Source organism: Pholis gunnellus (genome assembly GCF_910591455.1).
Source record: "Pholis gunnellus genome assembly, chromosome: 1".
Classification (NCBI taxonomy): domain Eukaryota; kingdom Metazoa; phylum Chordata; class Actinopteri; order Perciformes; family Pholidae; genus Pholis; species Pholis gunnellus.
This window is the reverse complement of record NC_136528.1, coordinates 25,368,903-25,383,167: the sequence shown is the minus strand read 5'-3', so window position 1 is coordinate 25,383,167 and position 14,265 is coordinate 25,368,903. Positions and strand designations below refer to the sequence as shown.

At 39.2% G+C, this 14,265-nt stretch overlaps 1 protein-coding gene across 1 annotated transcript; it reads left to right on the top strand.

Moving 5' to 3' along the window:
- Window positions 1-3,307: 3,307 nt before the first annotated feature.
- On the top strand, window positions 3,308-6,517 carry pcdh20 (protocadherin 20; the record flags this gene model as incomplete). Its single annotated transcript, XM_079161983.1, has 2 exons — window positions 3,308-3,355; window positions 3,720-6,517. The coding sequence occupies 2 exons, from the start codon at window positions 3,308-3,310 to the stop codon at window positions 6,339-6,341; spliced, it is 2,670 nt and encodes an 889-aa protein (XP_079018109.1). The 3' UTR covers window positions 6,342-6,517.
- Window positions 6,518-14,265: the final 7,748 nt, after the last annotated feature.

Here is a 14,265-nt window from a genome sequence, read left to right as displayed (position 1 = left end):
ACAATATATCACACATCAGACTTATTAGATGGGAATAGTGCAGCAGCTCCCCAGTGTTCTTCATTTACACTGATCAGCCAGATCGGAGACGGACCAGGATTGGATCTGTCATGCAGTATGTCATGTTATAGGAAACATGAATTAGAGCATTTGTATTACATACAGGATTTGTTTTGTTGTTGTTAATAATCAGATGCACGCAGGGTGTTATTTCTGGGAAGCTACTCCTGGCACAGATTGGAAATGTAAAACATATATTGCTCAATTTTAAAAACGGCATTTTGAATTAAATAAATAAAATGAAAAACTACAAATCATCCCAGTGGAAGACGTTGTGATTAGACTGTATATTGTGATGGGAGTTTTCAAGCTACTATGTCTCCTGAAACAATACTTTTGCGGTCATATCCATCTTACTTAACAGCCATTGAGCTGTCTCGCTATCAATATAGCTTTGCAGCACTTTGATTAAGAGAAGAGAAGACCAAGGTTACCAGGACATCTGTTGGGAAAGCTGGACAGAGATTACCCACCATCATCCCACACAGACTCAGAGCAGCAAATGACGTAAGTAATACTGCCTCTTGGCCTTACTCAACCTTTGTAGTACTTGCTTGTTTGGCCACTACAATTTACACAAACTGTCACTTTTTAGAATTCACTCAATTAAAAGGAAAATGTACAAACTTGAATTAAAATAGCACAATTCACAAGTTGCAGGGCTGTTCATTACGAGAGAGTTAGTGCAAATAAGGCAGAGGATATACAACTTTTTTTTTTTTAAACAGGTTTTTCAGATTATTTTAAGACGCTCTATTCGATAAATTGAGAGTATTGTATGAACCTATTTGCTGCCCCACCAAGATGAATGACATTTGTGATATCATTGCAGGGTAACAAAAGTAAAGCTTGTGTGTAACATAGGACATCTTTGAAATGGTATGTAGACTCAAGCCTGCTCTTTTGTGATCCAGAAAGGTGGGATTTGCAACATGAGATAATTTCCTCCTCTGTTAATTTTGACTTGATTTAATGAATCAAATTAAACACCATACTTGCGACCGATGCAGGAAGACTTGAAGGCCCTGAAGGACTCACACATGTTCTGCAATGTGTGAGCCACAGTCATTTGAGAAATGTGACGCTGCCTCCATTAGTGATGTAAGCAGTGTTAATATTGGATTATTGATTTGAATCATAGACTGTATACAAGAAGTTGATGTAGGCACCGTGATGTCACCCATTAGTTTGTGGACTGCTGTTTTGAAGTCTCTGCATTTTGGCCGTCGCCTCCTGGTTTTTGGCTGTAGCCATTTTGTTTTTTATTTTGCAACCAGAAGTGACACAAGAGGGTGGAGCTAAGTAAAACCGAGCACTACAAGGACAATTCCCAGACCGGACAACGCTGTGGTAGTAACCTGTCAATCACGAGATAGCCATACCCTTAAGCATACCCTGCTTTATGGTCTATTTTACTCTAAATTAAACCATCATTTACAAAATGAACATCATGCTGTATTGAAGAAGACTTGTAACTACTGATTGAGACCATAAACTCATGCTTACAATATTTACTGAGGTAATCAAATAAAGTGAGAAGTTGCGTCATTTTCTCATAGACTTCTATACAATCTGACTTCTCTTTGCAACCAGAAGACTCGTGCCCTGCTGGCCATTGGAGAGTCTGCTAATTTTAGGTTTCCATCTGAGATGAATGCAAAGAAACACTTTTGATTACACAATCACAATTCATGATGATCAAACGTTGCAACACATTTTATTATCATGGTCCAAGATAAATTAAGACAAGGAGAATTTTCATTAAGCAGATAATAGATTTAGTCAGTAAAAAACTAAAAAGAAAATAAATAAAATGGCGTGGGATGCATTGCTGTCAGACACCATCTCAAAATGTGTATTTTTAATGCTGCATTTGAATATGTTGTATGTAAACAAAACGTGAGTACAATCAACAAATGAACTGAACTTACGAAGCTTATCATACTTATCATAATATTTCTGTTGTGTCATCAATAAGGTAACTGTTCTGGTCTGACTGCTCACTGACAGCTGAACACCTCAATGCAGCTCTCAAATGACTCTCCTTTCCCTGATCTGCTGTTTTGCCACGCTCTGCAGCCACCGTGCCTACAGTCTGTGTTTACAGAAATGTTTCTGAGCTCAGCGCAAAAAAAAACAAAACTCTGGGTAGTGGATGCAAGATGGATTTGTAGATGATCCATATTAATTTACTGTACTGTATGTTATACAAAGTGTCTCATACAGTAGTATGCATATTTCTGCAATGTCACTAAATAACAAAATACATTAAGTTAAGGCTCCAGCATTTTCCATCCAATTGACTTTTACGATGAGGACTGAAAGCAAAGACCTAACGTAGTAAATGATCGTGTGTGACTGTCTCAATCCGCCCTTTTCCAGAGAACTTCAATCACTCAATTTCTCTGAGCAGTATGCTTCCAATCCCAGCAAACAGCTGGCCCGGCATTTAGAACACATGAGGATTAGGGGGTTGATTTAGTTAAAGGCTCAATCCAGAATCAGACCATAGCACCACTTATGATGCCAAGATCACCTCTCTGCTGGCTTTGTTTATGAGATTTCCATGCTTTTTGCATTGATTTCATGGATATACACAGCATGTGTATATATAGACGTTTGTTTAAGATTATCACAAACTAAGAAATTACCCTTTTTTGAAGGCACATGGAAAATACTTTCCTATCTATCGATCTATCTATCTATCTAAAAAGTCAAATATCAGGGATTGTAAAAACATGCATCATCATAATATCATTACACACTTCAATTCATATATATATATATATATATTTTTTAAATGTGGTAAATTTTAACTAATGCTGGATTAAAGTAATCTCCAGGCTGTGGATATTTTACATCTTGCTCAATCTCCCATGTCATTATAAACTCAGTTGCTGCTTTCACTCTACCACAGGAATACAAGGTATGCAGCTGCTTGCGACAACATGGGTGTGTAGAGAAAGTGAAGGTGCGTGTCGAAGTTCTTTGATGGCATGCATGAAAAAGGAATCTATGAACTCAAGTAGATTTCATATTGGCCATCGGCTCTCATTGGTTAGCATGAGGGACTGATTTGCATGCAGTGGGCGTGTCCTGAGCCAGCACTGGGATGAATGACTTGTTCAAGGCAGATAGCAATAAGGCATAGCACTCAGCAGAGGTCTGCGTTGCTCAGTGCTCAAAATGCAGAGGTTACTTAAGCTGTTACTTTTCCTGCCATAAAGTGCTGGACTAGGACATAAACATGTTCAACAGCAGACACCCCAGCCTTAGCAAAAGAGGAGGGATATGGGTAAGTTTTATGATTACTTTACAGACAGAATTCACTAACACAACTACCAGTACTGTTTATGATACTGTGACTACTGTTTTGTATTAGTAAGACAGACCACGACAAGTCTCTCTTCCTCTGCACTATACTAATATATACAAATCTAATTTCATGTATTGATTGGCTTAAATGATAGTTATAATGCAAGATAAGTGTAATGATTACTGTTTAAATCATGGTTGCAGGTGTTCACAAAGCTCTGCAGCTGTTAATATAACTAAATAGTAATGTTCACACTGAATAATACATCAGGAATACCTCATTTTGCTAATATTCTATTCTGCAACTCTTTTATTAAACTATCTTTAATTATCTTGTCTTACAGGGATTGTGCATCCTCTTGCTTTACACCAGCCCTCTTTCCTGTTTTGCGAATTTCAGCCAAGCAAAAGAGCTGATCTATAAGATAAAGGAGGGATTACCCAGGGGGACCTTCATAGGGGCCATTGGAGTAGACTTAAATTTGGATTTCACTGTGGAGCCCCCCTTTTTATTCAGTCTCCCAAAAAAGAAGGTCAGTGGACAGTATGTGAACCTAAATAATACCACCGGGGAGCTTTACACATCTGCTACGGAGATTGACAGGGAGACCTTCTGCCCATATAACTCAGAGGGACAGGGATGTGTCCTCTCACTGGATGTGTTTGTGTTGCCCCAGCAGTACTTTCAGCTGGTCAAAGTTAAGATCTTTATTGAGGATGTGAATGACAATAGGCCAAAGTTCCCTGTGGATGAGATCTGTATATCTGTCCCAGAAAACACACCTATCAATGCTCGTTTTGCAGTGGAGCAGTCAGCAGTGGACCCAGACCTCGGTGTTCACGGAGTGCAGACCTACTGGCTTGTCAATGACTTTGGCATGTTCACACTGGATGTTGAGGAAAATGAGGGAGGTGAGCTGACACCCTTCCTCATTGTGATGGAGGCTTTGGACAGAGAGAACCAGGCTGAATACATTACGGATATCATTGCAGAGGACGGAGGGACCCCTCCTCTGCTCGGAGCAGCTACCTTAAAAATTGTCATCACAGATGTGAACGATAACTGCCCCCAATTCGCAGAGTCGCAAATTAATGTCACTCTGCATGGGAATGCCACCAAAGGGGCTCATTTGGCACGTCTGAATGCTTTTGACCCTGACCTTGGTGCTAATGCTCAGATCAGCTATGCTTACAGTGAACGCGTGCCAAGAGACACCAGGAGCTTGTTCCATTTGGACAGAATCGCAGGGGTGATCAAGCTAGCAGGAAAAATAGACACTGGCACAGCCACGTTTTACAAACTCACCATTCTGGCCAATGGAGCTGGTTGTATCCCTGCAGTAGCTACTGTTTCTGTCCATATAATCAAAGTTGTTACAGGACCCCCTGCTGTCATACCCCGATATATTGCACCAGAAAAGGATGGGGTGGTGACCATAAAGGAGTCTGAAGCAGAGTTTTCTCCAATTGCTTTTTTTACTGTCAAAAACATTGATATGAACCAAAGGGTGGATTGTCATTTGGAAGGGTCTGGTCCCTTCAGGCTCGTCCCCTATCAACTTTTAAAGAATGAATACCTGCTGGAGACTACAGAGCCCTTGGACTATGAGAAGAAACAGGAGTATGAACTAATTGTTGTTGCCAAGAATTCTCGGGAGCTTGTCATCAAGACCTTCCTCAAGGTGCAGGTATTGGATGAGAATGATAACGCACCAGTGTTTCAGCAGTCTTGGGTGGAAATATCTGTGGAGGAGAACAATCCACCAAACACCTTTCTGACCCAGCTCCAAGCCACAGACCAGGACAGCGAAAGCAGAGGGGAAGTCATCTACCTCCTTGGCGGTGACGCCCCAGGCATCTTTGTCGTGGATCGTGTGACAGGTGTCCTGACTATAACCACATCACTGGACCGCGAGGAGAAAGAGACGTACCGGTTCATAGTGAGAGCGGTGGACCAGGGGACACCCAGGAGGGAGTCGATTGCAACTGTGGTAGTGAGCGTGCAAGACCGCAATGACAACAGTCCACGCTTCATCAATAAGGACTTCACGTTCTTTGTGCCAGAGAACTTCCCGGGGTACGGTGAAATTGGGGTCCTCTCTGTGACTGATGCCGATGCTGGGGAAAATGGTTGGGTGGCCCTTTCCATCCTCAACGGCAGCGACATCTTCATGATAGACACAGGCCGAGGCGCACTGAGGGCCAAGACATCACTTGACCGTGAGCAACAAGGGACATACCAGCTGTGGATTGAGGCCGTCGATGGTGGGGAGCCTGCGCATTCCTGTGTAACTATGGTGACCGTGCTGTTGTTGGATGTAAATGACAACCCGCCTATTGTCCTCTTCCCCCAGTCCAATCAGTCTTACATGCTGGTTCTACCCAATACGCTACCAGGAACATCAATAACAGAGGTCTATGCTGTGGATAAGGATACAGGCATGAATGCTGTGATCGCCTACAGTATTGTTAAGAGGAAAGGTGGCGAGCCAGGTTCTTTTGCCATTGACCCAGAAACAGGAAATATCACTTTAAAGAGGGAGCTCAGCATCCGGGGCCTCTACAGCCTTCTAGTGAAGGTCAGTGACCATGGTCAGCCTGAGCCGCTTTACTCAACAGTGATGGTTAACTTCTTTGTCAATGAAACAGTGAGCAACGAGAGCTACATCCAGAGTCTGCTGACCAGAGAGGCTGAAATCGAGGTAGAGGAGAGGCCCTGGTACAAAGGCCAGATGACAGAGGGGCCTGAGAGGTATGAGTTGTTCCCCTGTCAGCCTCTCCTCATTGCTCTTTCAGCGACATGTCTGGGGCTGTTCTTCTCAGTTGTCACACTGACATCTTACATATGCTGTAGGAGATTTAAAAAGCAGCGAAAGAAAAGATCAGAGGTTGAGATACCTTTGAAAATGAAGAATGAGTCAATGCAGGTTGTGAACAGAAAGCTCAGGCAGATCTCAAACATCTGATATTTAGTTGTCCACATCCTAAACCACCACTGTTTACATGAATGTTTACAAAACTCACTGTGAGAAGTTTAGTTCTCACATGAAGTTGCTCTTTTTTGCTTTTGTCATATGATTGTTATTACTGCAATATAGTGCCATTTGACTAATATGCCACAAGGTTTTGTCATTAGAAAGAGCACACTCTATTTTACTTTTTATAAAATCTATAAAGCATGACACTCATCTAAACATGAAGTGTCAGAAAACCAAGGCAAGGAATACATTTGTATTGGCTTCAAAGTTATAACAGCTTTATTACAAAGTCATAGAGCAACTCAGTGAAGATTACTCAATCTAAGGTCCGATGTAAATATTGTACAAAATGTTTTACAACTTTATAAACAACTTTGCATTGCATGATAATGACAAAAGACAGTTCAAGGCACAACAAATGTTTCTCTATTCATAATTGTTTTAGAAAAACTGCATTTCTTTACATCACAAGTCACTATTACAAATATCATGGAAAAGTGATTACACTTGGGAGTTGGCATCTAAATCTTTCAATTTGTTAAATAACATTTTTGCTATATTCATAAAGTACATTTCAAAATTGATTGATACAGAAAAGGTAGATCAAAATATATTACTTTATTCAGGGATTGTAATCCTGTCATATTCGGAGAGCTCGATGTGTCAATATACATCAAACTCTACAGTATAGCTGTGTTGCATACAGGAAATGTTAAGACAAATTGCACAAATGCTTTTGAAAACAGCAGATTGACCAAAAAAGAAAATCTTTACTCCATGCCCACTTACAAGTTTCACAGCTTTCAACTGCGTCTTGCCTTCTTTAGCTTATTTGTAAAGGAGTGATGTGCATTTCATGATATACAATAATGTATGAGTGATGTGCTGTTAGCTCCTGAGAAAAGCTCTAAAGTGGACCTTGAGTTGGGATTTTTCTTTTTGCATGACGTCTGCGAGCCATGGTTGGTAACAAGATGCCCTACTTTCTGTGAAGGCTCACAGTAGTTGCTGATCATGCATGTAAAACCTTTAAATGCAATCTCAGTACAGCAAAGACTCCCATATTTACATCACACTGAATAATTTGAAATGTGCCCAAACTTCTTTCTCATAAACCTGCTTTAAGCTGCATCACCCTCCTTTATACAACCATGAAATTCTCAATGTGTCTGTGAAAACATGCTAAGTGTTTGTGAAAGAAAATCAAAGTAACTATTAAAGATGCTTTATTTTTTATTAAAAAAAACTGGATTTTCCTCTGTATTGATATCACTGACATTTACCTAGATATGTTCGAATGTGTGTGTATACAAACTTGTTGTAATATTTAGTAAGGTTTAAAAGTGCAATCTATTCTTTTTGATGCACAGCCAAACACTGGACAACAGCTAAATATAATTTACACATCTTCTGGTGCTGTTTAAGTTTTATTGATTTACTCTACAATTATGCGTGTGGGTGTACCTCAAATGTGACGTGCAGTATATGGTCTAAGCAATACAGATTGTGTAACATCACATTTAAAAATAAAAATGAGAACCTCTTTCAGTAGAATATGAATAATTAAGTATTTCATTAGTCAAATTGAGTCAAGTTTAGATTGCATCCTCTTCAGACAAGATTAAAGTCAGTGTGCAAATGAACTACTGCATTGTACCTCAGAGCAAGATGAAACATTCAAAGATCAAAAGCCTGACAGCATGTGTTGTTGCTGTCATCACCTGCATAGGTCAGAGCTGGTGAGGTAACGCCCAGAGTCACACTTAGAAGGAAAAACACTGTGCTGACTTGTAGCTACAGCTGCTTCTGTCTGGACCATTTGAGGATCAAATCAATTTAGTCCAAGCTACATTTCTCACCTTTCTTGAGTGGTGTTGGCTCTCACTGTGCTCACAGTACAAATACAACATTTGAGAAACATCACCCATGAAATTGTGAAAAGTGGACAAGATGAAACACAGATGAACCAATGGTGCCCCCTGCTTTAGAAACCTGATGTTCCTTTGCCCTATGCCTGTTTCTTTGCTATAAAAGCTGTGTAGACAGAAAGGCTTTGGTATTCCTGTTAACCACGCACACTCCCAAGTGAGGAACTCAATTGTATCATGTGTCCTTTTAAACCTGGTCAGGTATGTCTCTAACAAAACAGAAAATATGCAAACAAACCAGTGCTGGCAACGTATTTACACATGCAGCTTCTCAAGTTATAATCTTTGGTACAGGACAGAAGCACGCCATGCAAGCAGAGAGCACACATTAGTGTAATTCTCAGTAATCACCTCTGGCTGAACTGCACAAATAGGCTGAAAGATCATAATCATACACACATATATATATATATGACACTTATATATATATATATATATGTATATATATGCACACAGTAATGTCTTTCTAGGCATGTAATAATATAAGTGCTGCAATACCATCAAAATAATGCAGAGAGAGATGTTTGTGTGTGAGAGAGAGAGAGAGAGAGAGAGAGAGAGAGAGAGAGAGAGAGAGAGAGAGAAGAAGAGGGATGACTTTACTAACAAGGGCAGTGAACAGAAGTTGTGTCAAGAAAGATACCTTTAGTTTAATTTTGCGTTCATAATTTCATCTTTTATCAAGAAGTTGAGGTGTCCCTGACAAAAAAAAACTGAAAGAGTGAATTGAATTGCACTCATGTAGCAGCTTAATTCATTCATATAGATGATCTTTTTGGATAAAATTGTTACCAAAAATCGAGGCATATTTGTGGACGTTCTTCCTATGCCTTCATCGTGCAGTATCCAGATATATGGCACTAACAAGTATTCAGTATTTGTTTTTGTGGGAACAGGTTAAAATGCTGGAACCTTAGCATGGTATTTATCATTACTGAAAACACACATCGGTGGTGCATTTCATATATGCCTATAATAAATAAGTCAGCCGTCTGGGCAATGGTTGTTTGCAGCCAAGTGAAACAAAGTGTAAGAAGGTTTCAGCACAATTTTACATTTGTTTTTTACACTGAGCAAACAATTACAGCATATGATTAATTGCAGTAATAACAATGGAGGTTTAATTTCACTGTATCACCTTTCTCTTTCACCCGTTGCGACTCTTTGAATTAATCATTTTCCCCCAGCATGTTGAGACAGGAAACACACAACAGTCACGCAAGCCCTTTAGGCCTATTATGTCTTAAACACAGCTGTTATGATGATAGAGTATGCTCCTGTTTGCAATAACAAAGAAATTCCCTAGTTAATGAATGTACAGGTTTGACCATGACATCACAATTTTTTTCTGCGCAGGGTGCACATATTTTTTCATTAACTATGCATTAAAGCTAGGACTGGTAATATTCTTCAAGGACATTTCTTGTCTTTTTGTGACAGCAATCAATAAATCAAAAAAGAAATAAACACAACACATCACGTTCTCATTGCAATTTGGCACATTTTAGTCAGACCCTCTGGCGTCACTTTCTAACGCAATGGGTTGCCAAGCTTGTAACTGTAACACACCAGTACAGTCGCAGTAAACACCTGGTTAACGTTGTGAATTCTAACAACATAACCACTTCATAGGCAACAAAATCACTTTGTTAGGTTTAGGAAAAACATAAACAAAGTGAAAGTGTAATTGGGCTTAAAATAAGTACGTATACAACGTAACATAACTTATTTTTGACACTTCTGGGACAACACCTCTGGGACACGAAAACTGATCCTGAACACCGGCCTTCTGGTTGAAGGTCATGTTGGTTATGTTATGTTGACCATCTGAGTTGTGCTATTTCAGGCAGGTCCAAAGTTTTGCACACTTACCACAAAAATGAACACACCTTGTTATATTTGTTGGTTCAACTATATCCACACACTGTATGAGTGGTATATGTTTGCTGTATAAACTGTAAAATACAGATTTGACTGACTGCTGAAATACAAAATCTGCTGCTCGTGTGAGCAATTTGTTCTGCAGTCAGTAAGCCAAGATCCTACTGTACAATTTCAAATAGCAATTTGCTCTATACATTCACCCTCCATCCACCATGATCCTCCAAATCACCTTTAACCCAACGGTAATTGTTTTTAACCTTCCAGAGCGTCATCTTGATATCTGTCTCGTTATGTGGATCCTGCTCTAGGTTTCACATTTTGCTAACAACAGCTGGATAAGGGGGTCACCCAGACCGAGACACTCCACAGCTTTTCTACATGGCTGATCTCCTCCTGTTGCAGTAATCCTGCTGACAGCCAGTCCGGCCTCTTCATCAGGGCAAAATGGACAGTGGAGCGGTGACTTGTCTTAAATCAGGTTCTTGAACTCTTTCTGACTCCAACGGTTAGTGTTCTGTACTTCTTACAATATGCAGGATATTAAATAGACCTAGTTCTCAGGAAGTGGGGATGTTAAGATATGATATCATACATAGAGGGCTGCACAAATGTCTTGGTGACTCAAACTGGCTTCCACATATGTCTTTTCTCTGCCGTAGCTACTGATACAAATAGCCTATAGACTCAACCATTCTCCCCGCAGCCTCTCTCTCTCTCTCCCTCCAGGAAAGTCTATCTGAAATTACATTAAATTCTTAATGGTGTAGACAGCAAGTAATTACCATCAGTCACAGCCCGATCCCATTTCCAGATTGGCTTTATTGTAATGTCCCTGCCTTGAAATCAAACAAATAAAGACACAATGAGAGGCCCCGGTTGGGTTACACACGTCTGCTGAATGGGAGAGGCTACATTTCCCAAGTTATGACATCAAATACTACCCCCCCCCACACACACACACACACACACACACACACACACACTTTGTTCGCAATCTTCAATAATGCATCTCCACATTCTCCCTTTGAAAACCTCTGCCTTTCATCTAAAACATCTTTCAGTTGCTGTGATGCAACAAAATATAATCCAATCACACTCTTTTGATCCTGTTGTGGATTACGTTACTAATTTATTTTTTTCTTCCATCCCTATTTTTCTCTCAATCCAATTTCATCTCAGCAAAACACAGACGGGCTTCTGGGGAATTAGCTGCAGCAATGTATTTCTGAGCAATTCATTTTTTTCCCACACCTGCCAACAATTTAATACAAGTCCTACCACTATAAGTATCCCCCCTTCTCAACATTAGCGCAGTATGTTTGGACAATATTGTTTCAACTATCTCTGTTCCCATAATAATTATGTATCAGGATTTGTGTTAAGTCTGACATTATTATACGTTACAATTAACTATTTCAACTGTGGACATTTCAGACTATTTTCAGACAGAATTCCAAAGTCACAAAATTAAACTGTGACTATGGTATACATAGATTTGTGTTAATCACATGAATTCAGAACAGTACTCACTTTTACACTATAATAATAGCACAAGCAAAAACCTTTGGGGGCTGGACTCAAGTTTTCTAACTGCAAATCATGAAGAGTGCAGACAGTTTCACCATACAGCAGCTTCATGGTAAATGTATTCAAAGGCCATCATTAACATCATCAGAAAGTTGTTTCTGACAGTGACAGTAAGCACCACCCCCTTATTTACAATATAGCACTGCTCAAATTACTTTTTTCCATGTATAGTGGAGCCAGTGACACACTGTTGCTCAATGTTGTTAATGTGCATTCTGTCTTCTTTTGTATATGCTATGAAGCAATATAACCATCATGTAATTCAGTTGTAGTATATGCAAAAGCTGGCTTTATTTTAAACTCCACTGGCACCATTTTATGTGATTCACCAAAGAAAAGGAAAGCTTCCACCGTACTGTTCTGTGAGACATTCAACAGGAAGATTTCAACCATAAAGGGTGTGACTCTCCACCTCAAGAGGAATGGTTGCAAGTGTGTAGATCCTCTTCCATTTTCAACACATGACCAGTGCATGAATGGGTGCGGCCGTGTTTGTGCAATTGTGTGACCGAGAAACAAAGAAAGAATCAGTGGGAGTGTTAAGTATTCAATGACTGCATTACACTGCATTGGAAGCACACCACATTCTCTTTCAAAACAATGCAAAAGATAATGTTTTCAGACATTTAAATAATTATAATGCATTTAAACTACCTTTTAATTTTTTTTGTGTCACTCAATACCATTTACAAACTTATGTATTTCAATTGCAAATGTCTGTCGCTTTTTTTTTTGGCAATCTTGAACACCAGACTCGTGGTTTGTTTTACCATTCACCTTCCCAAGCCCCTTCCATAAGGGGTGTTTCTCAATATTTAGGGCCAGTGCCACTACAAATATTTACCCCTACACTCATGTAAGTGCTCCTCGCTTTTCGAATTGCCCCTCATGACAGATTTACAAGGAGTAGTGGTTGAAATCTTCCCGTATGAAATGGGACAACCCTTTGAGACCCTGATGCTTCATCAGTAATCGTCGATGGCGTTAATGTAAATGTTAACGGTAATGTTATTGAGTCACTTCATGAGCTAGCCATGCTAGCCATTTTTTGTTACTCTTGTAATAAAGAAAAGGTCTATAATACATTAAACAAGGTGACACTAAGATAATACAATGTTATCAGAATTTTAAAACCTTTATTTACGAAGAAAATACGTATTTACTTTCACTTTTCAGAAGCACACTTGCTTTGGAGTTTGGTTTAATTCATGTGTCCACCACGAAAAAGGATCCTAATTGACTTTCCATTGGCATTGTTTTTGCGCTGAGCAACACAAAAAATGGGTAAATTTGTGTCCACGTACACAAATCAGTAGATTTCCACCAAGTTTCATGAAATTTGGGCCACTAGTGTTTCCGTAATCCTGCTGACAAACAAATACACCAAGCTGAAAACATAACCTCCTTGGTGAAGGTAATTATTAATCATACAATGTTACATACACACATTTTACAGCTCAAGCTTTGGAAAGATCTGCATCATTAAACTGATTGTTCGCATCGCTTGAATTAACACATTTCCCTCCCTTTAGGCTTCAAACACATTTACACAATCAAAAAAAGACCTTGTCCTGTCATTCATGGGATTGTTGAATCAGTTTGGCACGTGACAGAGTTAATATCCACCATAAACAAGTCACATTTGCTCTGTAGTTCTTGCTGTTAGTAAAATAAAACATATATAGTGTATGGCTTTGAGATTCCTCTGTTACCTTCACTGATGTACTCCATGTTTCAGGTGTTGCTATACACACTTGGTTTAGCTAATTTACACTGCTGGAGGCTCAGATTAGCTTTAACTCACTGACTTTTACTTGATTTGTACCCTATTTGTATCCAGTGGAGTCATGTTACGGACGGAATACTTTCCAGCCAGTATGGAGGGGGGAATGATTACAGCAAGCAATAACTCGCAACATACAAATATTATAGAAGAATTGTATTAACACAAACGTGAAAAGATCTGAACATGTCCTTTAACATTATAGAGGTATTCAAGGCAATTATTCTCATATTGGTATTCCAAAATCTTATCAATTCCTGATTAGCCTGTGTTTTACAAAACTGTCTGTTAGTGTCTGTATTTGGTTTAAATCATGGGTCTGCTGAAATGTAACCTTATTTTTTGTATCTCTTACATTAGCAGTAGTAAGGATATTTTGACATTGTGAGTAACGCAACTGCATCATCTGCATAAAGTGATAATTTATTATTTTCAATCCCAGTAATGAGCTTCTTTAAGTCTTTTGTTTTTTCCCTAATCCATCCAACTATATGTTCCACACAAATCACAGCTAGTGGTAAGCAAAGACATTGCTGTCTCTTGTTAAGATGTATTTTAGGGGGAAAAAACAAATATATATATATATATATATATATATAAATCTAACATTTGCATTGAGAAATGGGCCTTAATCAGCAGTAGTTCAGGCCACTTTCTTTTGGCACATGTCCTTCCACACCCTCCTCAGAAATAAATCCATCAACATGTAAAAATAGACACAAATAACAAT